This window comes from Varroa jacobsoni, unplaced genomic scaffold (assembly GCF_002532875.2).
Source record: "Varroa jacobsoni isolate VJ856 unplaced genomic scaffold, vjacob_1.0 scaffold_39, whole genome shotgun sequence".
NCBI lineage: Eukaryota > Metazoa > Arthropoda > Arachnida > Mesostigmata > Varroidae > Varroa > Varroa jacobsoni.
Genome location: NW_019212941.1, coordinates 334692 through 362621, shown reverse-complemented (window position 1 = coordinate 362621; position 27930 = coordinate 334692). Strand labels below are relative to the sequence as shown.

General features: G+C 42.8%; 1 protein-coding gene across 3 annotated transcripts in view; it reads right to left on the bottom strand.

Annotated features, from left to right (window-relative positions):
- raskol (Ras GTPase-activating protein raskol) overlaps positions 1-27930 on the bottom strand; it is a 166989-nt gene that overhangs the window by 32641 nt on the left and 106418 nt on the right. For all 3 annotated transcript variants that reach the window (XM_022832612.2, XM_022832644.2, XM_022832654.2), the window contains 2 exons: positions 20662-20793; positions 13313-13467 (listed from right to left, as the gene is read on the bottom strand). In XM_022832612.2, coding sequence (XP_022688347.1) covers positions 13313-13467; positions 20662-20793 — 287 coding nt within the window. The remainder of the gene's footprint in view (positions 1-13312; positions 13468-20661; positions 20794-27930) is intronic.

The window sequence follows — 27930 nt, the reverse complement described above, 5'->3', positions numbered from 1 at the left end:
CCATCGTAACAACGGGTACAACGAGGTACGAGTGACAACTGAGAAGGGAAAAAGATACAAGGCGTTTGTTAGAAGGCTAGACACCACCATTTGTGACACCGTAAGCAAACTGCTATCATTACAACCACGATCAGGATCTAACAGTAACGAGGACCAAGATGTGTTCAAAGCGCAGGGGTGCACAAAATCGCGAAGGTCGGCCACATCGTGAATAATTCACGCTTTTGCCCCGGGTCCCGCCCGCGCTTTCGTCTTGATCACTAACGGCAAAGTTACCGTCACTTTCGATATCAACTTCGGATCCAGTTTTACTCGCTTGGCCCTCCAGTGGCAGCAGTAGTAATTGTAATGGTTTCGGCCTGGGCTAGTGACGCTAGCTAGCTAGGTCCATAAAACAACTGTCGCTATACTGTTTCCGCTGAAATAGTAGCAATGCTTCTAATTCTGTAACTGGTGACTTTGTCAATTTTGTTCGGCTACAACATGTTTATTTCTTTCTTTCTTTCTTTCTTTCTGTCTCTGATTGAATTGATTCCTCCGCTGCAGATCACTGCAGCAACATCGTCAGCATCACCGCCGCCTTCTAAACAACCGAAAAAGCACACACAAGAACACAACGAATGAGTCACTGATCTATGAGATCAAGAGTACGAAATAGTTCGGCGATTAGATGGCCAAGATTAAGGTGGGTGTTGTTCCCCTCTTAAAAAGAGCAAAATCATTAACTACTAACTGAAGTACATTGATGTTTGTTGAATGAGTATTGTTCATGAAGATGCTTCACTGGCCCTAGTTAGCTAATGCCTTGGCCTGTTTTCACGGACTTTAACTGACGAAAGAATGAAAAACATGACGCTTTACACATACTGCGCGTGCTTCTCATATCGCATGTGAAAGCAAAATGGAAAGTTCAAGATGACCTAAGTTGAATCGTTGTTACTATTTGGCAGTTGGCGCTTCCCATAAAAACCAAAGACAAGCTGAAATTAGGTCCGGACTCGGCGAACGTTATCGGTAAGCTAACAAACACTGAATAAACAAGGAGAATTATTTTGAATAAAGTTACAGCCCGGCCACTTTGCTTTTAATTATAGTGGGAACTAACTTTATCGTGCATCATAATGTTGTAGCGAGTTTCAAGTCACGTATTTTATAACTTTACGCTGTATGACACGTCATATTAGATTTACGGAATTGTAATGATAACGACAACTTTTACTAGATGGGCTTTTCGCCGCCGGCGGTATAATAATACAATAAAGGCAAAAGGTGCTTTCGTAAAATCGTTATCTAATCTTATTTTCTACTACAATCTCTCTCACAGAGATCCAGTAGGCCCTCTGTAAGGGCTTCTATGCTTCGTCCGCGTGAGACACACTCCTATTGACAGATATGACATGACTGTTGGAAGCATGAGGTTGTTAAATCAGTTCTTGCAAGCCATTTTAGTTTCAAGCAATTAGAACGTAACTAAACAAAAAAAAACTATACAGCAATATACGTACATACACAGATCGTATTGCGAACATAAGCCGATAAGTCATCGGCGAGCTGCTACAAATTACAGAGTCTCAATACGAATTCTGTAGACGAACAATGAAAAGTGATGGAAGTTTAATCTACAGCCGCGTTATCATTAGCTAGACAGACAGATGTAACTAAAGAGAGTTTCGTTCGCAGGTATCCTCAGGCAGCTAAGGGGAACGATCAGGTCTAAACAGCGGATGAAGATGTGGGAATGAGCCATTATGGCAGCCATAATGGCCCCTACCGTTATTTAGCAGACTTTCGAAAACCTGCTCTGTGGCTCTACGAGTGTGTACGCAACGATGACCGAAGACGACTTTCCCACTATGCAATTTTTTCTAAAAAATATGCACAGTAATATCCCATACGAGTGGAGACACATAATTCCTATCATCGCAAAACCCATGTGGTGCGTAGTTGTCGTAAACAGCCGGTACCCCTGACGGGCAGTCTATAAGCTATGCACTTAGATTTCTTGATAAACGATTATTTTTTACCAAGTTTGTGATTCCAATCTTTTCAAATCAAATTTTTATTAACTTCATTGTTCAGTTCGCACTTTTCTTCTGAGTCGGCGACTTCGACGAAGACCGTGTTGGATGTGGCAACAGACGGAAACAACTACGTACCATAAGGTTTGATCGTTGCTTATTTCGGCTACCGGATCGCGCATGTGCAAGCGACAGAATCATTTGGTTTTAATACAGCCAACGTTGGAATCAATTTCAATTATATAAGTATGGTAGCTCTACATTAATGAGACTTTAATGGTAGATATTTATTCAGGCTATATTTTTTACTTCTGTAGTGCGATACCAAACTTCGCATAATAGATATATCAAAGCGTCTTTGATAAATGCTGCATCCGAAAATAATCGATTATATAAAGTTAAATTTATCTGAAGACAGCTTTGCTAAACAGGATCTGGTCAAGCAATAGAGAGTGACCGGAAGCGCTACATAATCATTGGCACGTGTGTACCAATAACAAGCATATACACATAGTCATCAACATGGCTTCTGTAGACCCGGACACGCGTCTCCTCGACAAATCTTATCATTTCGACCCTTGCAAAGCTTCCGAAATAGCACCATAACTTGCAATCGAAATTCACAAATGACTTGTTTGGCTTATCCACATCAAATGCCGTACAAAGATCGTGGCCCGTGCTAATAAGCATGACTTAACTCCACATAGTAACCAGACAATGGCAAAACTTAAATAGATAAAACGATGTATTAAGAGTTGACTGTTACAGCCTACGCAGCAGTTCATCGCTCAGCCGATGCCTTCGGCTTTTTGTTTCCAAAGTATATTTTACTATGGTTATTATACGCACTTGGCTGTCTTTGCTGGCTGGGGCTACGGTCACGGTTCTATCCAGCGGATGGGGACGGCTAGTGGGACATTATAAGCGGCAAAGGTGTTTACTGGCTGATTTTGCGCTCATCGAACAGTCACTTTCTTTTGGGAAGGCAATCAAAAAATATGATATCAAGCTGGCAAACAAAGGGCTAAGTTTACAGCGTTCGATGGCTGGAGGCGGATGGCTTTAGCTGAAACGGCGGGGGGGCGGTGGGGGGTGGGGGGGTGGAATATAGACGCCATATTTATTGTCGCTTTTCACCAGCATTACCGAGCTTTTGTTAGCAAATATTCTAAAGCGCATTACCAATTCGTTTGTCCAAGAGGTATATATCATAGCTTGGCGTGGCTGCATTTTTCCGTGCTAAAGCTATAGTTACATTGGCCAGCTACGCGTCTAATCAGAACATTCGATGAAATTCGTGTCTTGCTATAGTCGAATTAAGTGGCGGCTAAGAGCTTTATAAAAGATCGTTAGCATTTGACGTCTCGACAAGCGAGCAGAAAAAGCGTTTAAAGATGTTTAAATTTCAACGGCAGCATGTCTAGAAACAACAGTTATAGACAAGTGGGTAGCTTATCACACAAATATTCAACAGCCGCTGCTGTACCGATATAGACACATTATGTATATAAAAAGCTGGAAAACGCTCAAGTGTCCACGATGTCCTATGGGATTTGCCGTCATCCGATTATATGGGCAGGCTCTTATCCGTCGCTTTGTGTATGCGACACCCGCAGCGGGTGCCATTATGACCAAAATCATGGTCAGCTCCGTATGTAGCGAATATGCTACGTGGTAGAAATCATTGGCACACAAGTAAAACTATACGCGTGAACAATGAAGTAACAACTTTCATGTCCAAACTTTCACTCAACTACCAAACGAACTTTTTCGAGAGCGAGGGCTCAGCAGCGAAACGCGCCGCGAACCAATCATTGATGTTTCATGAAGAGTTCATCTGAATAGAAAGTTCATAGCGATATGACGCGACCTAAAAGGAACGATCATCGATTCAATTGACCAGCGTCAAATGCTTTTTGTGGATACACATCACCCCTTGCGGCATATTTTTACAGCTGCGACAGCCAGGTCCTCTGAACAATCAGCTCAGCTCGTGTCGGGCGACCGTTCGACATCGTATAAGAAGGCTAAAGGTGGCGCTGCAGTAGGTTGTAAGCTAGGTTTGTTGTTCTTCATTGAAGTAACATGAAAATGCCACAGGGACGCCTGTTCATCGCTACTTCATTGTTAGTACCAATTACCAATCGGAAATGACGCGTCGCTACCCAAATGTTTCCTTGATCCTCGTATTGAATAACTGTAAACTTATTGCGATTCCTCATATAACATAACTTCGTGAAAATAAAAGTCACAGTCACCTCATTTTTAGCAGCGTACAATTAACGCTTTACCTATTGTTCTTGGTTAAGAGCGCGGAAATCTTGCGTTACAAAACGGCGCTCGATATGATTTTTTTTAAATCTCGTACTTTTAGATGCGGAACACCGTCACTACGAGTTAGTTCGACATGCTTTATTCACTGTACTTTGAAGAAGGGGCTCTTTATACATACAAATGTTAGGAAAACCTAATATTGCTTTCTACGACTATAACGTTTTCTTTCCATATAAAAACGTTCTACTCGAAATCTGTTCAGCGTATGTTCATCAGAACGAAAGCATTACTTCGATTAGAACTACATCAGTCTTTCGCTGCGATGATGTTGGCCGATAACGACGAATTTCGTTTCGGAAAATCCATAGGTAGGCTTGGCGTTTACATGACTTCCACCCATCGGTGGGCTTCAATATACGTCCCAAACGATGCAATTACGACCGGCATAGTTTGGCTGGTTGTTCGTCGCCAAATTGACTGCCCACTATCCCCTTCTCGCTATTTTGCCAGGGCTATTCACGTCTTATTACGTCGCTTTCAGCAGACTAAAGGTGCGAAAAAAGGTCTCTACCTTTCATGGTATAGTTAACAAATATTCTTACAACGCAGACGTATTACACTTGCATCAATCAAAGCGGTTCTGAGACACACGCACACATATACGAACAGTTAGATCCCAGCACCGCATAAAAACGTTGTTCCTCTGCACCCAGGAGGTGTTGCTATTCAATATTGTACATTACTATGAGCGGCTCCAATGTGAAAGATGGATGAATCAAAGGGGAATAGGGATACAAAGAATCGGTGCAAAGAATCGCGTTTTTGGTCTGCTCGATAAGCTACAACAACGAAAAACAAAGACCACGAAGTCTAGAAGGTTCTCTAGCTCCCTTGGAATCTGCTAGAAAGGAAGTGGTGCCGGTCAGGCCAACCGCCCCGTGTAAAGTAACTCGCTTGCATAGTCACACATTCCTGAGCCATCAAAAAGAATAAGTTTTTTGTGTATAAATATACCGACATCACACGTGTGTGTGTCTGTGTAGGTACGAGGACTTTGGCCACATATACTGGATTCAACAATCAAAACAACGTCGACTCAATATCGAGCGCAAACCATCTGCTTGCTATAGAAGCTACATTCGAGTAAATAAAACCGTTCCTAAAACATCCTCCAACGACGGTAGCAGAGCCAATGAGTTCGTAAGGCTCGACAGAGGATTTTTATCTACCGGCAGCAAATCTCTGTTTTTATTCTAGCAACAATCTTTTTGAATTGAAACTGTGCCCGACCATTTCCAATGACATTCGATGAATCAAAATGGTACGGCGCTGATTGAGCTGGCAAAAAGGATTCACCGACTACGCAGAGTAATGAATTTTGCGGAACTATAACACACAGACACTATGTAATAGATAGTTAAAGTAAGTCAAGTACCTCCCCATGAACCCATTTTATAATTGCACATAAGCGGAACTGTCAGAATTTCATAGTTGTTGCTCACCTTTGGGCGGGAAAAAAATACTAATAAAACTTAAGTGGTAACAGCTGTTTCACCTGCTCGTTTTAGCCTCGAAAAAAAAAAACACTAATTGTGATCTTTGTATCTGCACTATTCATTGGTATATATGCCGATCAGGTACGCGTCCCTTGTGAGTATCAGATACATCTAGAAGGCAAAATGAAAAAATTAACTAATAAGACGATCATATCAACATTTTATTCGGACTGGTAATGTTGTAAGCTTTTTTTTTTCCATATATGGATCCTTTCTAGCGAAAGATCAAGTGAAATAACTCTAACCTTTAATTAACCCATTAGTAGGAGAAACGTGTCAGCTAGCTCTTTCCTATACCAACTGAAATAACTGAATATATAAGAAAATTCAAAAAGTGTTCAAGGAAGTACTTTACAGTCTCGGTAGAGGCTGTCGTTCTGACTGAGGCAACGACGGGGTAGATTTGCTGCTTGGATAAAAAAGCTAATATTATAAGCAACATCCACCTGGACACAGCAGTGCTGTTAACGCAGATGAGCTTGACAACAGCGACAACAACAAACAATGGAAAGAAAAAGAAGATAGCTTCACCCGTCTTGTACTGCGTCGTCCCTAGCTTCGTATTCCTCACTTTACGCCTCCTGCTGCTGCTAACTCGGCAGTTGACAATTTTATGTGGGCTCCCGTTTGCCCTATAGTCTGCTGCCATCAGGTGATAAGTAGCGTTGCTTCGAACGGACAACAGGTGGTGCTAGTGGCGCACTGCCCTAAACGCATCGCGTCACTGTCGCCGATTCCAGCAGCAGAAGTCATCATTGATGTGCTATATTTTATGGTACTCACTACACTATTATCCTAAATAAAAATGACAACAAAGTGTCAGCATATATCAGCAAAAAGAAAACTGAGCGAAAGGGTATCTGATTCTTTACTGATGTCCACCACCGGTGACGGAGTGGACGGCCGTCAAATACACCGCGGCCATAACCACTATCACCCCTATTGTGGAGCGCCATCGTGAATTTGTCGTCGCAACCTTCACAGTAACGGCTAACAATGACCATTATTAGCATCGTACAATGATGAATGAGCTACTACTAAAGCACTAGCGGCAGGTAATGCAGCTGCGCGAGAAGAGAATATGGTGAGGTCTGCGAGTGATCGACCGCGGAAGAAAATCGCCAACCAACCGTCCAGTCCACATTACGCTTTTTTATGTTTTTCCACTTTATATTTTATACAACTCATATTTTGGCGGTTAGCGCGCACATTTTTCCGTAACTCCATCATAAACGGCTGCTGTTGGTGATTCGTCAATGAATCTGTGAATGAATCAGGCAGACTGACGAAATAAATGAGGGTAAATAAGAGTAGTTTAAACACGTCACGGAGGGGATAGAGAGAGCGTATGGCGACGACATTGGCGAAGATAGCAGTAACGGTCAAGGCGACTAGTCGACACTACGGTAAAGGGCGCACTAATTTCTAAAAAAAAAATGAGTGATAAAAGCAGAACCTTACGATAACGTTGTCGTGCTTACGCCGAATGATTTTCTTTTCTATGCGCCGTTAACTTGAAGTGCACCAGTTCTAGTTATCCCGATAATGATGCAGTGGTAACCCATTTGCCTACCGGACTTGAAGGCATGTGAAATGGTTCAGGTTCAAAACGGGGCTCATACACCATTCCTTTTGCGCTGAGAACCAGCCATCTGAAGGTAGTAATAGTCCACATAGAGAGAAGCGTAAATGTACAGCCACGATTGATCCGCAGCTTGCAGTGAGTGCTAGTGATTGCAGAATCGACGGTCGGAGTTAAGCATAATTAGGCGATATACATTTTGCGTATTGGCACACGACGCCAGAAACCGTTAAATAAGCACGGTTGATAAAAGAAAGGGCTTAAATGATTAGCGCTCAATTGAAAATGGCAAAAAAAGCACGTTAAACGTCTGTGTGATGTTTTTTCACATTTGTATTGTACACAGTTATTGTTTATTAACCGGCTGATGATACATAATTTCCATGCTATGCATCTATCGTGCCGCAGATACAGTGACCAACAGTGTTTGTTGCGCAGAAATTGTCAAGCTTTTGTAAGTTTTTCCGCTGGACATCTTCATCGAAAAAATAGGTCCCCATTTACACACTAAGCGAACGTCTGATGCTTCACCACACCGTGCTATGGGGGGCTAGTTCAAGTTAAATGAACTTTCCTTCTAATCTTCAAAAAAAAACTGCCAAATCTCACAGCGCAATATACGGGACCTGCTTACCGTAATTAGCCATCTTGAAGTTTCTGCCAGCGTCAATATATTTTGCATAGCCATTATTTTTTTATCGCTGCCGAAGAAAAGTTAAACAACAAAAATAGATGAACTTACGACCAAGGCATGAATTAAAAGCGTAATAACATTAGATCACTGATTTCGGTGCTTGGAGCAACCTAACTGATTGATAAGAATCGCGACGAGGCGTTCCAAGTCGTCGCCCGTTGCCGCTGACTACTCGCTTACCATTCTGGTTAATATTGGCTTTAGAGTTAAAATCACGTCGGTCATTGATGATGGACCAAATGAATAATCTGATGGTGCTCTTTGATTTAGGAAACCAGACGCAACCGAAGAAAAGACGAGACTAAGAACGGCTAACCAGCCGAAAATCCAAAATGAAGAAGAACGTTCTGTCAAATAAGAAGCCCCGTTGAACTTGAAGACAATCAGATGGACGGAAACATCACATAAGGAACTAGCCAGAAAGGTCCCATAGAGTTCGCTTAACAGTTCATCGACAATAGAACCCAGAATCCTATATGTTACGTTCAAACTATCAACAGTTACTATGTAGTGATTGAGATCGTTTTTCATCATAGTGGGGTCGACCCACTGCGCAAATTCTACCACAATTGTGCATTGTGCTTTTCGATGAGCACTACGGGCGTAGGCTGTGTGCTTCGATGACCGTACGCTTGCATGCATAGCCATGATACCCTCTGTTCAACGTTCGGTTGGCCACTGGTCGCAGGGCTAAGATTAGGACTTTATCTCTTTCCGAGCTGTGCAATTCTATGGCCACTACTGCTACCACTGCGCACATGTTCAGCATAGTATCTCGGCAGGCCTCCGCGAACTTTCTCCATAAGATAAGAAACAGTTTTATCGGGTAAAACGAACGCCAGATACCGTCTGAACCATCCGAGTCACGGAAGCCATGCCGTGATAAAGTCAGGCCGCAAGGGTTCAGTAGAAAAGTCAGTAAAGCAGTAGGAATCGTTCACTTACCGCTTTCAGTGGAGTCACTATACTCAAGGGATCGATAAAGCGGAGGATAAATAAAGCCATAAGAGTAATATCAGTAATGCTAATGAACAGCTACCATGATTGTCCCGATGCAAATATATCGCAGACAATAACTGCAGAGACTAGTAATTATATCACTTTGATGTAACCGCCAGGTGGACAAGAAGCGCAGACTGTCCCCGTGATGGGGGGTCCGCTATGCCTCAACTGACGTACACAAATACCGGGGGCCTGCCATATTCAACCGAAAAAAATTTACTTCTCTGTTAAAATAAATCATACAGTAGTTCGTCACAGCCGCGACTTCAACGTGAAAAAAAGTATAAAAACTCTTCTCGAGGGCTTCTCGAGCCTAATGAGACGTCCAATAAAGGACGTTTACAAAGATGTGAGTTTTTTTTTGAGGCACAAACGACCTAAATCTTGTACTCGATTGCTTGGTAACGGTCTATTTTTTTTTTTGAAGTATGATACTTGCGACAAACGGTGGTGTAACAAATGGCAGTAAGTTACGATTGCAATTCAGTACATCGCCATTAACTTATCATGCTCACTTTATCACTACTGTGTGGCGTTATGCATACGCACGATGAACGCTCTACATCGTGAGATAATAGGATCCTGGGAAGCACTCTTGAGTCACCACCAAGAGAATACGAAAGAGGCGGCTAGAGGTAACTGAAAGGCCTAGTGAAAATATTGTGGGTCGCGCAACCTCTATCATTATTGATAAGCAACATATAATTTTTTCACGTCCTCATCACTTCGATATGGACCCTTATCGACTATTAGATGGTGAAACCCTACGTTTCAGTGTTCACGTAAACGTAACTGTCCATTATAATGTAATTTTAACACCGTGATAGCGCAGTAGGCCACTCATTTGTTTGTTCAATTCAATAACTCTGAATTGGGGAAGTAATGCTTAACGGTTTAAGTACCAGACGTAAAGCATGAAAATTAACATTGACAACAATATATATATATATATATATAGATGCCGTAAAAACGAACGCTAACCCATACACATCTGTTATCACTGCGTGTACGTGCATCTCTGGCCAACTTGCAGTCACGGCAAGCGCGACAAAAGAAACCAAAGAAAGTCAACTACTTATGGTCGTAAAAAATACACACTTCACAGATCTATATCTGTCGCACTGTTCTTCTAAATGGCTATAGCGTTTAAGCATTAGAAAACTAAACGTAGCCCTAAGACACTAGCGCAGAGGTTTACGCGAGCAATAAAATGTCTGTTCGTTTCTACATGAATTGTCGCTATGAATCCCAGTTACTGACGTTCGAGGATATCAACACAAAGACAGAATCAAAGTTTAACATAGCCCAAAGCCCATCGTATTTATCTGTGTCAACAGAAAGTTTTGTAGCAAGAGCTGAATTAGCGAACGAATAAAACACGCTAATAAAAACATGCAGTTTTTAAAACGCGCATATATACAGACACATCCTGAGCGAAGCACAAAAAATCACAGACAAGCACAAACCTACATACGTATCTGCTTGAATATTTGTATTCGTGTGAATCGCATTAACATCATTATTTTCCTTATTTTCCGTTGCGGTGGAACACATTTCCGGCGCGGAAGATAATGGTAAAAGAAGGAAACGTTTGCAAAAGAGAAGACGTTTTTTCTATTTATTCAGGATTGGCGCCATTAGCTCGGTCGCTGGTCATCCCAACTATTGTAGATTGAACCGCAGAACCGTTGATAGACGTAGCGAGGTAACGCTTTGCATTCGGGATTTGGTTGAGCTGTTGTTGTTGAGGGCGCGTCTCGCGTCTGTTCCGATTTTCCCTTCTAACTCAGACAGCGGGCTGTGTTTGGCCTAGTGATAACAACAAAACGAGGGAAACTATGTGGGGTGTTGCGGGTTACCAACTCTCTCTTCAGGATCAATCCGTTTCCCCATCGGCAGCAGCAGCAGCAAGACACTGAGGGCTAAACGGCGCGCTTCTAAAAGCTACAGCAAGCTAGCAAACGTTCCCCCAACTCTTTGAACTGGGTCGCGGGTAGGCGCATGTCTGGCCTGTTATGAACGGTTGGGTTAAAAAAGGCAACTGGGGTTCATATGGATTCTGATTGGCGATAAAGGCTGTCTATATAACTCTAGCTATTTGAGTTGTACAAAGGCCACAGTTTTGCATAGCTGCCTATGCCATTTCTCCTACCTAGCTTCTTTTATTGAGTGTTGCTATTGAATCTGCCTACTTGATGTTACCATTACTAGTTTATCTGCTGTCTTTCCTTGGATAAAGACCTCGCACATATATACTGGCTAAGTACTCGAATAAATGATACTCCCGATTCATCGTACATACGCGACAAGAATATGACGCGAAGAATAGTTATTTCAAGCTAATAACATTGATTTACCCAAAGATCGAATTTGCCTAAATGTCGAAGATTCACAAAGCTCTCCAACATGTAACAAGTGATCTAAGCTTCGTCATACCACAGTTCCCCCGGATCAACGTTGAGCCGCAAATCACGCCTATACCGGGTAATTGCTATACATATATATATATATATATATATATATATATATATATGTAAGGAGATAGAAAGCAAATCTGTAATAGATCATCTAAATAGCATCTTTTTATTTGTGCTGAGCCAAATTTTGCTAATCAGCAAGGAAGTACTTCAGATAATCTGTGGACTATAACTGGGAATATATTGTGAATTTATTCCGTCTGCAGCTATCACTTTAAGTTAACACAATAGCTAGAACTATCGAACGAGGCAATATGCGACTCTCGCTTAGTCCAACGCGACGCTGTTAGCGCCAGTGATAATAACTCGAAGCGTTCCGACAGTTGACGAAAATGTGGGGCTGTAACAAAACAGGAAGCAAAAATGTTTTTGGCTTTGACATCAAAAAACGCCCATTCAAAATGGGTCTACAAGAATTACGGATGGCTGCGCAGTCGCTGGTCAGTCATTGGCGACTGGCGCAGGGCCATGGCGTGTAACGCCAGCACTTTTCAAACGAGCATATTTCCGGATGTGCCGTCGTTGTGGCTTTATAGTTGTACTAGTATTCGTTCGTATCTGTCACATTTGGGCTCTTAAAATAGAAGCTGGTGAATTAATTAGGTATTGACATGAGACTGTACATAATCGGCCAGGAAGACAGAAACCTTGCCATCATTTCAGAAATCACTATACACATACAATATATATATACATAGATGGCTCGCTATCGTTAAGCAATTAGGTGTACGTTTTGGCGTATACGTGTACACACGACCCTTGCCAGATGCTTGCGTTAGATATTTATATTTACTCAGTTGTCTGCTCAGAGATTAAAGGCTAATTTCAATATGTGCCGCGATAAGGCAGTAGGCGAGTGTCGATGGAAAACAGAAGCAACAAACGCAACTCAACTAGATTTTGGAATCTAATTCTCTAAAGATTCTGGCCGAACGATCTGTTAGCGTTTAGTCGATCCGCAAAGAACGGTTTTCACAGAAAGGCTCATCAGTTTATCACGCGTCAACTATATACTGAAGTGTAACGTGACGGCCACACTGGCGACATATGCATTAGCGTCGTAAGTAGGCTACCTACGTGGCGTGGCGCTGCTTCGCAAAAAACATGTAGAAACGGTAATATTCGTATATGAAATAACATCAATTTGTGTGAAAAACGCACCCGTCAAGAAAACGTCTAAGGCGCTTCCAATTATATACATTAAACCTCAATGTGATAAGAATAAAGCGATATGTATTATATTGATTTTTGTTATTGCTATTTTACAATGGCGGCGAAGGATGTGGGCTGCCAGGATCCAGACGTAAATGATGCAGTACCCGATCCTCAGATCTGACCATGTTCGGTCAACACTACTATTAAGCATACGATCACGATCCACAGGGGGATCGACAGCGTAACATGACGCAAAGTAGTCAAGTATTCGGCTGGATAGTATATCGATTTGCAAACTTAGCTTTTTGCATTAGAAAAATAACGAAGTCCCTATACATCGACTGGGCACGGTTGGTCACATACTTAATAATATAGATTTGCTTCACTGGAACAAGCTTGTAGTAATAAAGGTCACGAACATGAAACGCCGACGAGAAACTTTATCGGATATTGAAAATCTTCTCGTTGGGCCGGCTCTCTTCGTTGACACTGACCTAAATAAAAAAGCAAACGCACAACACTGTAGCAGAATATATTGTATTAGAGCTACTTACACTGAACCTAGAAGTGGAGTTCGTATCCGACGCGGCGGTTGAAGCAGCATCATCGGAGAGAAGAGACGAAGAGACTGGCGGAGGTCGAACCCCCAGCACCGGCGTCGAGGGCGCCGAACTCCGTCGGCTCTCCAACGCTTTGTCGTATGACGTGTCTACAACAGTGCAATGGAGTAGAAAAAAACAAAGTTTTCCATCAGCTTTATTGAATTTTTCACTTGATGATAATAACACGAAGACGCTCGTTCGAGGGGAGAAAAAATGGCGATATGATAGAATGGCTATACTTGAGCCATTCATAATTGTCACCAATGGAGCATTTTGGCAAAAATAAAACTTGCAGGAAGGATCGTTCAGGGACATTGTGATATATATGCACACCATTCAAAAAGTAATTTGCCCTCGTCGTCGCTAATCCGAATCATTAGAATCAGCCAGAACAACGGCAAGCGGACATAGCGCAGCATTGGAAACAAAGGTCTACCGACTAGATTTCTGTGTCATGCCTCATTTCGAAAGCAGGGCAAATTAGTGCAGAATGCGTAGTTCCAACGGTAAAGAAACTGACGAACAAATGGAGCAATGTTGTTCAAAAGCACATCTTTTCGTCAATTAATTTATCAGTTTTTCGTGTTTCGTAACTTTTTCTATCGTAATAATAGTACAGGTATGTGGCAGGACAATAGGCAATGTGATTTTTATCACCAGGTTCGTTGTGTATGTATATAGACTATCGAATTAAACAATAGCGTTCTATACTATTTCCAATACAATTACTAACGACGCTAGATAAATATAGCTCTGAGTAGGCGTTCCGTGTATATCAATTATGCTACATCAAGCGACGGTACGGCACGGCACATTCACACTTAGATACGCCAATAAGCACGGTAATATGTTAAAATCATTTTGGAATCGCACTTAAATAATAAATTAACAATTGTTTATATGCACCTCCTGATCCCCAAACCGACAAGAAATATCGCTCAATAACTAATGTTATGTAGCAAAAGCATCGGGTTGAAGAAATCCGCATGATCCGACACACAAGCGGGCAGGAACGACGCTATAAGCGGTCATTGCACGATAAACCATAAATAACTGCACAATGGTGGATAAACGAACCTTTCCGGAATATCATCCTACACAAAAGTTCGCCGCAGAGAAACAGGTGCGCGACTAGTATCGAGTAGGTTCCAATCAGAGAGCATGACACCAACAACAGTTTAAGCGGCCCCGTAATATACGTCGCAATAACGTGATTAAACATGTCAGCAGCGGCGTGGTAAAACATCAGCAGGTACATAGCAAGCTCATCACCGTTTTATAACGAACGAGTCCGCTAACACGAAGCGGCTATGACGTCTGATAAGCAGAAGTCAGGTTGAAGTAACAGCTGGACTGCACTTGGTAGCGCGTCAAAAACGACTAAAACAGAGAGGGCAAGTAACGCTCGTTATTCAGTTAGTTACGCACTGAACCAGTCGTAGTCTCAAGAGAACGAGCACCGATGCCAACGGGGGTCGTAGCAACAATAAACTGCATCAGTTTTTCGTTGGCATGTTGCTGACCGACGGCAGGAGCTCTCTCAAGCGAAAACTGCCGATTGCGCTCTGCTTAACACTATCAGCATCGCCGTCACCGCCGCGGTCAGCAGCAAAAACCGCGGCACCGATCAGTGGCCACAGTTTGAATCTATTCTATACCAGTAGACTTCAGTTCCCATGGCGTCAGTTGCTTGCGTCGTTCGCCAGTTTATTAATTTGTTTTTATTATGGAAACGTTGGCATAGCAGATCGATAGGTGTGTCTATATGCGTTTGTAATTTGTTCAACAGCGGACAAGTAACGGACCCGGAAAGGGGGCATTTTGTTATGAAACGGTTGAAACTGCAATAGCGAGAGGGAGCGTCAACAACCCTCTAGACGGCCACAAACCATTATTACGGCTGAGACAGAAAGTAAATGACAGTTGGCTGTTTCATGGCCCAGTCACAAACCCAGAAGTCTACAGACAAATACAATACGTGTATATACTTAAGTGGCCAAAAAATTACGGTAATGACAATTACAGATAATAGGGGTAATACAATTATGGGGAAATTATCTTTGGAAAATCGTAATCATGCGCCCCTGTGTCGGTCGAACTTCTACGAAGATGGGCTATTGAAAACGAAATAATATACATACGTTTAAAAGCAAACCTTACTTGGATGAGACGTATGTACGAACATTTGACAAGGGCCAGGCTTGATAACGAGAAATTTTTGATAATATCATATCTTACCGGACGGCGTTTCCGGCCCGTGTTCGTTCGAAAAATGCTAAAATTACTTAACGATTATTAAAAAATTCGATAAAAGACAATAGCCTAACAAAACAAAACAGCCCGAATTGAGGGTATTAGAGTGTGAAATCTATCTTTGCGTTTGCATGATTTTAAATCCGTTGTAAAGGGCACGTAAAAATAGCCGTTCTATGTGTAATCAATTATCTATCCTGACAAATAATAGGTAATCGAGTCTGGGAATGAAAGCTAAAGAAATTGACAATTACGCCGTATGAGTGTAACGATGTACGCTACCCAGAGTAGACATTACTCCCTTTCGTTTGACACAAATGAACGAACAAATGGATTTTTTATAATACCTTTAAATCGTTGTAGTGTTTTCCACATCCGATCAACTGTATCCATTTCGAAGGCAATCCTTAAAAAACACCAAAAGAGAATATAGGTGCACTACTTCATCACTAGTCTTTTCCACATTGACTCGTTCTCTTTATCCGCTTAGAAACGCATGTCTGCGTGTGTGTTTGTGTGCGTGTTCATCTGTTGTATTTTAGTTCACAAGTATCCTCACAATAACGGTAACAACAGCCCTACGTGCTCATCATTCGTAGATTGCACCGGCGTGTCACGGCGCAACTGCACAACCTTTTGACAGTGCTTGCAACAAACCTGCTAAACGTGCATGTTCGTACCAACACGAAACATTCAGACCGATGCGCCTTATCTGGAGCAAGACAGAAAAGGGGTCCAACTCTGTTTGTCGTTCACACAGGCACAGATCTCTAGATCACCGGATCTGGCATAAAGGGTTGCCTTTTCTTTCCTGTCCATATATCCCCGATTTTCTCGGCTCTCGTCTGTGAAGATGACGGTGACCCTAGGTTTGTCCCTTCACGGTTGTCTTTCATAGGAAAATTCCTTGTTTTTACACATCGGATGACCATGACACACCAGATTAATCGTAAAAAGGCTCCGAGTACCTTCGCCAGACGCTTCACTCAGATCGCGTTCGAATCCACTAACACTATAATGGACTCTGGACAGATTTTAGCACAATGCTCCCGCCTGCAATCAGCCACTGCGTACTGAGTGACCATTGTAATAATAGCATTAGTGCTAGTCAAGAGCTCCGTTCTGGCGCCGGCTTTTTTGTAATGAACGTTTACGACGACGTCGACAGCAGCTGGTGTCAGAGCTCCTCGGACTTCCTTACGTCTTGGGAGTGCTTCGGAACTGACTTAGTTTGGCAGAGTGCTGCTCGCAAAACTAGCGGTGGTGGTGCTACCTTTGCTAGACGACGTCCTGTGTAGCACTGCGTGTTGCGGCAACAACAATAATACAACCAGTCTGTCTGTATCTATGTGTGTGAGCGTCTGTGTGTGTGTGTGTGTGTGTGTGTATGTGTGTGTGTATGTGGCATGTAAAGTAGTTCCTGTGACCGCTGCAACCGCTAGGACCGTAGGACGGCTTCTCCAGCGAAGAAGTCAAGAGCGCGGGTCGCCGGACAGCCAGTGCCTCGGACTCCGGCGCTCCGGTCTTCAACAATAGCAATAGCGGCTATGGTTGCGGCAGCCACGACGGCAGTTACTGCTGTAGCGACTCCAACAACCACTTTAGGGGCCAGATCTGAGGTAGGAGCGGACGAACGAAACGAACATTGTCGGCCGTCCCTGCGAACAACAACGGGAAAAGAGGGAGCGATAGGAGAAAGAAGGTAAGAAACAGTCTGGCTGGTTCATCTGTCTCCTGATTGCTACTTGCCTCTCGTTTTCGATGCTTGCTTGGCTGGATAGGCTGGCAATTTCTGCTTACGGCGAAGATCGCAGCGGCAGCAACGACAACGACGTTTGCTTTTCCTGCTGGTCAGGCGCTGCCAAGGAACAGTGGCGGCGGGAATAGTAGCAGCTATTCTGCTCTTCACTCTATCAACTGAATGGCAATGGTTTAGGGACCGTCGTGTTGGTTTGTTGTAGTCGTCGGTCAGCCCAACAAAGTGCAGCGCAATGCACCGTAACATCAACGTCTAATACGGTGTGTGGATAGAGGTACATTATAGCGAGGAATACGCTACAACAGCCACGATGAAGGCCAAGTCTCCAAAACAACAGCAAAGTCAGTCCGATGGGTTACAGTGTAGAACAAAGCCAAGTCTGAAAGCCTATAGCTTAACAAAAGATGCACGCACACAGACATATCAACAGACTTATATATACACAGCTGCTTTCGCGCGACAAACCTACGGCTGACAAAGAGTAGTGGCTGTTGTGCGTCGACTCCCTAAGCGGGCACTGCAATGCTAACGAGATTAGTTACTGCCATCTTCCCTTCACACGCGCATTGTCCCTTTCCCTCATTGTCTTTCGACCGGCAGTCTTTAAATGGAGCCAGTCACGCTGCCAGTATCAAAAGCGAACGAATACACAAATCAACGAATTGCAGCACATTGACTGATTTGTACACCGGCGTCACGCCATTTGTGCGCGTCAGAGGAAAAATGACAAAAACATTTCAAGATATAGCGGTAAGGGCAGCGGTTAAGGTTGCGTGCTCGCAAATATCGACGATGAAAGAAAGCACCAGGTACCACAAACGTCTCGCCAACAGCTGCAATGTGTACGGTTATTAGTGCTATCATCATAGACAAGATGATCACTTTAGAAGTTTAAATAGTACATCTGCGACCCGTTCATGGGGCCTTACACGCGTGAAACGAAACCAAGGCCTTGATGAAGCTTTTCGATGATATTGTTGCCCGTCTAGTAAACTCATTAGTCGGCAATCGAAACGGCTTACGACAGTAATATTGTCGGCCTGTATCGAACTTTGCACCCGGTGATTAATGATCAAACTGTGACTTAGAAATGTTTATGTCTGCTGTGACGTTGCCTGATATGCCAAACAAATCCATGTTCTAATAGCTTGAAGCAAAATTGGATACTTTTGATTAAGCTTGCCTGCCCACCCTCACCTTTTACAAATTTGCTGACAAATTTTGCTGACAAGTTATTCAGATCAGAGGGGTGCACAGTGTTATACAAGATCCATACCTGCTAAAACTATTCGAAAGTAACACCTACGCTCGCGACTACTTTTTTGAACGTTACCCCTCCCGGGGGTCAGCTTTCAATAGTTATTATATTAGGGCAGCTATTAACAGTGGGTTCTGTCATTTGAAACGACTCGCCTTGGATGACATGAGCGGTCTGCCTTTTGCTGCGAGCTGGTTCGAGAGACCAACATAATTCTGAATAAACTCTTCCAGAGCACTATCTATGAATGTACTTACGCCAGAGCTGCGCTCCGATTTCGCTTATTATCTCTGATTATTTGCTCTTCTCCACGTTAGCACTGTGTAAGGTGATTTACATAAAGACCAATAGTAGAAGGTTGAGCCGCAAACGACAAAGGAACAGGTTATGGAAACTAGAACTGATACACAATGCCCTTTAGATCAACCTAGCCACTTGTTCAATCACCCAACCATCTACGACAAACAACGTCATTACATTTGCTGTTTGTACGCTAATTATATTGAAGCTGTTAGAAAAAGAAAAAGATATTAAGTTAATTATTATGAAAAGTGTCCGCACAGTTACCAGAAGGCCTATTTAGCGTAATAGACGATTTATAAACGTGCATTAACGTTCTTGCGTATGTTTTGGATACGATAGTTTGCTTAAGCAAACGAACGGAGCGGGGACATTCAGCTTGTCCAATATAAACTAAAAGATATATTTTAGATGATAACATTGCTGCACCATTATTACCGATATTCGCTGGAACTTGACAGCGATGCTACGAGGCACTTCTGTAATGAGATGTCAATAATAATAAAATGACGTTACAATTAAAACCTACAGGTTATCATCGTATCTTTCCAACTAACGTTTTTGTGCGGCTCAATAGTTTCTCGTACCGTAATTCGAACAAGACCGAGTTCCAGCGCGTCCATTTTTCCCAGTTCCGCGCCTTTTCTAACGTCATAAGTTGTACGTAGGCCCTAGCGCACCGTTTCTGACGGTGTCGAGCAGTGGAATTATTCCAGCTGTGACAGATCATTTCAAACGCATGTTTGAGACGTATAATAGGACAAGCTATTGTCGTTATGGTTGTTCCACCTGATGATTTTCCGGACCGAACTACTGATGTTTAAATCATGTAAAAAAATATTAACAATCATTAAATGACTAGCTATCGAATGACTAGCCAGGAGCGCTACGAACAGTCACAATTTCCATAGCTATTTTCAATTTTTAGGCAAAAACATGTAAAACTTGTCAATCAGTCTCGTGTCTATATCATGGATCATGTTGTGAATGAGCGTGCTTTCTAGATCATTTGAAACAAACACATGCTTAGTTGACAAAAGATGCATGCATGAGCAACTACAATAACGATATGGAAACTCCATAAGGCATATGAACAATGACAGGAAACATATGAGATATTTTGTATTTCAGCATGCTCAGGGTAGCCGTTTGAAGTAAGGGTGAAAGATCGTAACCCGGTTAGTCATCGGCACAAATATTATGATAGCTTAGGCAGCTTCATGCAGATCAATGGGACCGATAATAGACAGCGTAGGATGCAGCAAATTATATCTTGACGGCAATTTATTGAGGAGCACAATCGATCTGTCCTCGTTAGTTCGACACGGTCAGTCTATTCAATACACTTCAATATACGTCTGTGATCGCCGGTGAAGCTCGACCAATAGACAACCCTAATTTGTCAATCTCTTCCCTTAACAATCACTGATCTCTCTTCGAAATGCCTCGTAATCACGACAAGCGTAACACACGTGAGCCAGCAAACTTTAGCTCCTCAGCCTTTTTATAATACATCTCTTCGTTGCATTCACTTTTTTTTTTGTTTTTCTTTGTTGCAGTATACGATGCCACAGAAGGTAACGACTGGTAATAATGACGTGCAGATGGTAGACACCTGCAAAGGGCAAATGTCTGTTGACTGGCGGGTTGGTTGCAAGATATTATGGTTGATGGGATTCTGGTCTATGATTGATTATAGACGATTAAATGTCTCTTCTTGTCTTTCGTTACCTGGCGACAGGGGTTGTCTATGATGCGATCCTGGACTGGCAACATTGAGCGGCAACGTCGAAGTTCGGGGTGTATACTGTAGGGTGTGCCGACGGCTGCCAACGAACTCGAACTCCGTCTGCGTCAGCTGATCTGAAGACGTCACATCACGGCATGCAACAACAACGACATCAGCAATCCCAAGACCAAAGCAGTTACCGAGCAAATGCTCCTCCACTTCGTCTTTCTTCTTATTTTTCGGTTCGTGGCTACTGTAACCCAATTGATACGCGGCAAAGCTGCGCCAGCTGCCAGCCACGCGAGACCCCCCGCTACCGCCACCACCCCCGACTCCACCAGCTACCCGATTTACTTCCTCTCTACCACGCGTAACCCCCTGGCAGCTGCTGCTGCTGTGTTCTCCCTTTATATCAGCAGAAAAAGAAGAAGACCATTGCAACGGCAACTGCGGCTCCTGTAGACATGGCTGCTCATGGTGTTCATACTGATACTGATAATGGTGCGATTCTACACCAATCGCTGACCTATTGTCGGTATCGCTCAACTGAAGGTCATAACGTCTGCAAGCAGAACGCGAACGACGAAACAACTTCATCGTATGAAGCGGTTAAAATGCAAAGTTCAGAGAAAGGATGACTCAATCGGTGCACAGATAAGCGTGAGAGAACGAAGATTCAGATTATGAGGCGAAACTGATTCTGGCACAAAGATGACCCTTAGTCATCTTACTATAACGAGCGCATACAATATAAGACGTAGCTCCTGCGTTATATATATATATTTTTTTTATTTTAATCCTTTCTTCTTATTCTTTCTGTTTCTAGCTTGACCCTTATGCATGTAGGTCAGGATATATGATTATATCCTACTCAATTATTCACTACACATTGTAGAGTCATATCTTTATATCATGACGAAAAGTCACATTAACATCACTAACGGATATATCTATTACGAATGTAGACTGTTCCATGGTCATCAAATGTTACTACAGTCGCGAGGCTGGTAAAAAGTCCATACGTATCACGGCTTCGGATGTCTGTCCTTCCACAAGGCAACGTTAGCTTTAAGTCACATTACCTTTACAATTAGTGTAACACCACGCTTTGGTAACAACAAGCCACACATGTAAATGAGATGACGACGGCAACCGCTTCCCGGGAAAAAGAACTATACAACACTTTAGCACTTAGTAATTGTTGGCTGAAAACACGCATATGCTGCGCCTGCCGTCTATAAGACAGCGAAAGTTCACACATAGTAAATAAGTTCATTTAAGCATTGTTCCTTTGTTTTTTTTTGGAGTTTTCTCGTATCTGGTCTTCCTTCTCTTTTTAGATGGAGTTTAAAAAAAATCGGAGAGCATCGGTCGCATAACGACGGAGGCCAAACACTTGACGGTGCTGACCCGTAATCTAATATGCAGCAACCTCAAAGCCCAAACCCAAAGACCGATTCCTAACCATTTCATTTATACGTATCTACACTCACACGTACGCACACATACACACGTAAAGGCACTTCAACACTAACCAATATTCACGGGCACAAGCGTTACGGTGAACCCAACAGCTTGAACGTGTTGTTGCGTCCCGTCTTATCTTCGTTATGCTATGACGTTAAGAGGGTAGCACTCTTTTTCCCTGTGCTTGTGTTCAGTAAGTTCCTTCTATGGTTGCCAGTAGCCTCAACGCTGACGGTCATAGCTCGCACCGTTGTCGGAAGGATCACTGGTATTACTGCGGATACCAGTGTCATGCAGCGGTTAAGCTGTGCTTCGACTGTCTTATTAGCCAGAGTCACTTTTGCCGCGTTACTGAGCCACGAGTACACAACGATGAATTTGAGAGAATCAAGAACTGCCAAAACAGAGAGCAGAGATCAACAGTAATCACCTTTTCGCTCCTCTCGTCGTTCAGTTCTGCCCTTTCGTCTGCAGATCGGCTGATCGTTGACGGAACTACCGTACCTCGCTACCAAAAACGCCACCAACGCCGCGACAAAGACTAGCACAAGCACCGCCCTCAACCTAACCTCTGATTAAACTCGAAGAGAACTGGCTGACTGACTGGCGATATGGTTGGCTAAGATCAGGCTCTAGCAGGTCCGGCTAGTAGCACAGCGACCAAGAACAACCTCAACCTTCGCCTCCTCTTCCTTTCAAAGAGCTGATCTCCGCTGCCGTCGTAGCAGCTCCTACTGCTGTTTTTGCTGCTCTGCGGCTGCGGGTAGCACCGAACGCGCGCCGAATGCGCCGTTCAGCGAAAGACCCACAAATGGACACTGACTGGCTGGCCCTTACTCTGTTTGTTGCGTTGCATTTGCTACCACTGATGCTAGTACTATTATCTGTTGCTGAGTATGGCGTCTGTTCGCCGTGAACGGTTATGGTAATACCCTCCAAAGTCGATATCGTGCAACATCGAGACTCTATTAACAACGGCGGCGATCACAGGCACGATCGCCTATTACGAGAAGCGCGATCTCTGAGCAACTCTCGCAAAGTAGCAGAGGCACCTTTCATGGTCTGAGGAGCTGTTATCAGCAGCAGCAGCAGTGACACTAAAAACGAATCAGGCAGCATCGTTACTATAGCTTTAGGCAGGCAGCATTATATTAAGCACTGTCTCAACTGCAGCATCTGCCAGTTCGGGTAATCCTACGGGTGACTGCGGTCGTTGATTTGCTGTCGCTGCTACTGATGCCACCGGCAAGTATCAAGCGCGCCATAGGTTACCGTTCTGCCGTACCTCCCTGGTCCTGCGATGTCGCGCTGCCCTCTCCGTGCGCCTAATGGCAGCCGGAGCAACCTTCAATAACTCTTGAGCATTTTTTTTCTCTCGATCTGTTACTGTTCCCCTCCCCTGACTGCCGCCGTCTTATTTCAACCTGATTCGACTTAACTGGACCTGCCTAAGCACGCTCATACCCGCAGGTTAGAGCAGACGAGAAAAAATGCGACATCCTTAGCACTTTTCTAGCGAGTGAGGCTAAGCAACGGCGACCACCCCGATGACGAGCGAGCACAAGGGAAGTTTCTTGTGCTCTAAAGACAAAAACGACACGAGCCAGCCAGCGCGCGAAACAAAAACCGGTTGACAAACGAACTCCGGGAAGCACCATGACTAAACGCACGCTCACAGATCCATACAGTCAGGCCATCATCCGTCAGCCTGCTTGTTTGTCCTAGTTGTTTCCTAACTTATTAACACTTGTCGTATAGTGTATTCTATAGACGGGACAGTCATTTATTTATACGTGCTTTTTAGAATGATTTAGTCAAATCCATTTACTCATATGAATGATGGAGACTGAATCATGCAATGCAGAGACATTGCAGTTTTGTGCGAATGATATCAGTCATCCAGAGCCGTCTTAACCTGGTGATTTATTTTATTGACACCTTAAATTAATATGACGAGGATTCCCAACTGCGATAAGCCGCCTATGCGATAATTTAATTAAAGCAAGAGGGCGCAGCAGAACTCATTTATTGCGCAGTGTCAGACTGTGCTGCGTCAGCAACATCCTAATTATCGTCACGAGAGCATTGTGATGAAAATGATGATAACAACTACGACTACTTACAACTTTGTGCTTGGTGCCGTGGATAAACACAACGATGAACAGATCAAAAACGTACGCTAGCAGTACATCTTGCAGTCGTAACAGTCAACGAATCCAATAAAGTACACTAAAATATTGTAATTCAAACTTGTACTTCCTTTGGTTAAAACGGTACCGTGGCATATCCCCGTATCACGTGACTGCTCATTTCCCATGTATAGGCTCCCGGTTAGCAAGCTCAAGCAATGGTGTACAAAAGGCGGCGAAACAGAGCAGAGATAGATAGGAAGTGCATTTCTCTGGCGCTCACAATCAAGTCCATTGTCGATCATGGCCAACCGTAAAGAGGGACCCACAACAATGTACGTTAGTTCGATTCTTTTTTGATGTATGGATACCTAAAAGATATCAACTTTTAGCATATATGAATACAAACATTACGCAGAGATTTAATTAGGCATATTCTTGATCGATCAATAAAAGGTACGTACACTTGAAAATACAGGATAAATGCACTATCAGCAAGATGTGGCCATGTTTATTCGTTCCGCTTTATTAGGGCTTTTGTTCAATCTTAGATTTTTGACCACTGAACATTTCCCGCAACGGAAATCCGCCATCCAGACGCGGTCTCTTCCAACGGTTAACCTTTTGTCATCATTAATTGGCGCTCGGTAACAGCCTATCTCGGCAGTGGACAACGACCGTGACAAGCCGTTGATAGGTAAGACTGTCTGCCATTCAAAAACATTGCTTTCGCAGGTCAAGATCAAGCAGCCAAAGCACTTCGCCACACGACGACCTTCTGTCTCGTTCTGCCATTCACTTTTTTGTCCGAGTGATGTCATGGACGGGGTTCTGTCGTGTTCCTGTTGTGGCAGATCTTCTCAGACACGTATTGGCGGTTCCCTACCGCAAAATGAAACCGTATGCGTACACGCTGTATGTACGTAATTAATTTATTAGGAACACCAAAGACCAGCACATTACAAACCGAAAATTTCTTAATATTACTCATTGCGTGTGTTGTCCATCCAGTTGTGATTACTGCAAGTTGGTCTTGCAAGGTCAAAAGATGTCATGGATGTATAACATATACCTATGTATCACCATATTTTTTAGTCACATGGGTATTACAAAATACCCTTGCACACACACACACACACTCGTAAGCATATTTATACTGAACGTGTTCCTAGAAAATGGGCAGACATTCATCTTATCTTATTAGTTTGCCCTTTCTATCCTATCTACGTTCTTTTAGACAATCAGGACAACTGCATCGCCACTGCGACTGCCAACAGCAGCAGCAACAACAACAAGATTCTGTACTGGTTACAAATAACTTAGAACATTTTAGTTCATTAATCATTCACTCTTGATTACATCGTACCCTGTCACTCTTCAAACTAATAATGACATCAATCAAGCAGTAGGCACCTTAATGATAGCAACTTTGCTGACCAACCCATAGCACATTTCTTTAGAATCTATTCTCCGTATTAGCAACGCGTCACACAATCGAAGAGAGTAAAATCAGTTGTAACTGGTGGACAGTCATAAACTCGAACGACTCATCCAGAACTCGAATCATGGACATGATACTCACTTAATCAAAATAGAACACGGTCAGATTTGGTATGCCGCTAGTTCTCCACGTAAAAATTATGAACGAACCAACAAGTCGAACATTTTTTAGCTTTGCACAGAAGCATGTAATACGTGATAAGACCTGAGACACAAAGGAAAATGTTTATTGTACAGCATAAAATAATGTTAAATCAAAATAAGTAATTTTTGATTGCAAGCGATCCTAAATTTTTCTTTTTCACATTATATTTTCCAAGAACTCTTTGTGGCCTTATCGTACATCCCAGTAGCATAAAAGGCCGTAAAACATACGCATAAAATGCACCTAGTTACTCTTGATTTTAAACCCTTATCACTCTGAAATGTGTACCTTAATATACTGTGTCCGTTTTTTTCGTTTTATATGATGGCATAAAATGGTATTGTCAAATAGCAAGCCACAGACTAGCCGCGAGCAATATTCCCTGGAATCCCTTCATCGTTATTCAAGTTCGGTAGCACGGGCTGGTTTGTACATTGGGGTATTGTAGAGCAACGTGCAGTTTGCCTGGCAAACCACACAGGTGTTGACTAGAAGATTACGTGCATTTTAATCGGCATTTTGCTTTCTATCTTAGTGTATGTATAGGTCGCCAGGTTAGCTTAGCATGGCAACTGGAAGCAGTAGTCTAAGGGCTGCTAAGCAGGTAGCGGGAAGGCCCGAAAATCGTGTTTTCTGATTAGTGTTGTGCAGACAACAGATTTACAGCTTAGTTTTAGAATGACATGACAGATAACTGACTGGACAGTTGAGGTCACGCGGCCCTGGTTCTAGATATAATACGTTTTAGAACCTATTATTCCAGCTATTTTTTTTGCGTCTAATAGAGTAATATGAATAGCAGAGATTTTAGAGAACGTTTCAGCAAAATCATCCTCTGTCATCACAAACGTCAAGACGACATACCTATTCATAGAGCTACCACACACATAGGACTGCACAAGAGTTAGTGCCAATACAAGGGACACTTCACTTACATAACAAATAGGGCAGCAGCGCCTGAAGATCAAAACAGCGACGCACTGCCAGCCTCAGGCCTGGTATGTAGCATAGACAAAACTATGTCGGGTCACGGTGCAGGATAATCTTTGACGAAATAATATATTCTCTACAGATGCCAATTAGGTATTCTCCGAAAACACCACCGAACATTTTCTCTCCATTGAAAAAGAATGTCGGGGCAAGCCGACGGCTTTCTTCCATCCACTCTTTTTTGCTATACACAGTATAACGTCATCCTGCTACCGCTTGTCGAAAAACCCCTTCACACTTGAGAACTAGGCGGTTCTTCTAATTGGGTTGGCCCATAGTCGTCCGCTGTTATACACTAGACCCGGCAAGAGAAAATGATCTTTATTGGAAAAAGGGAAGTATAGATAGCCGGAATGCCCTTTCACGGGGCCCAAAAGCTTCGCTATAGTTGTATCTGTAAAAGCTTACTATTTGTTTGATATATATATATATAAATTTATGTGCACATGATAATAAAATAAACTCAGAATTTCAACAGCTAAATATATTATTATAACCGGACACATAGAGAGAACTAATCTGAAGAATCCATCAAAGCAACTCTATTTTTCATATAAAAATACCGGCAATAGAAATATTTTAAATGCACATTTACTGAAACATAGCAATATACAGGTAACTATTGCAATATGCAGAATTAAAGAAGAACGCTGGAGGATTTTATCGAGAATCCCTCACGAAGGTTATTTAGAATAACAGCGTGTAAAATATACGTTCTTCAACGATTTAGTGTTTTCCGAGCGAGTCTCACACCTTATTTTTATATTGATGTCGAGCAAATCAGCTGAATTCAACGGAACGCTTTAAATAAGAAGCGCAATATTTTCGAAGCGATTATAATGAATGCTGCGGATATATCTGGAGCATTCATTATAATCGCTTATATATGTAAGTTTAAATGAAAGCACGAACGCATCGTCTCACTTTCTTTAGATGGACGAGAACGTTATCGATCATTGTGGACATTCAGCGAGCTAATATTGTCATCTTCATCTTTTTATTCCTGCTCTATTTCAAATGCATCGAAGATTCTAGTAACG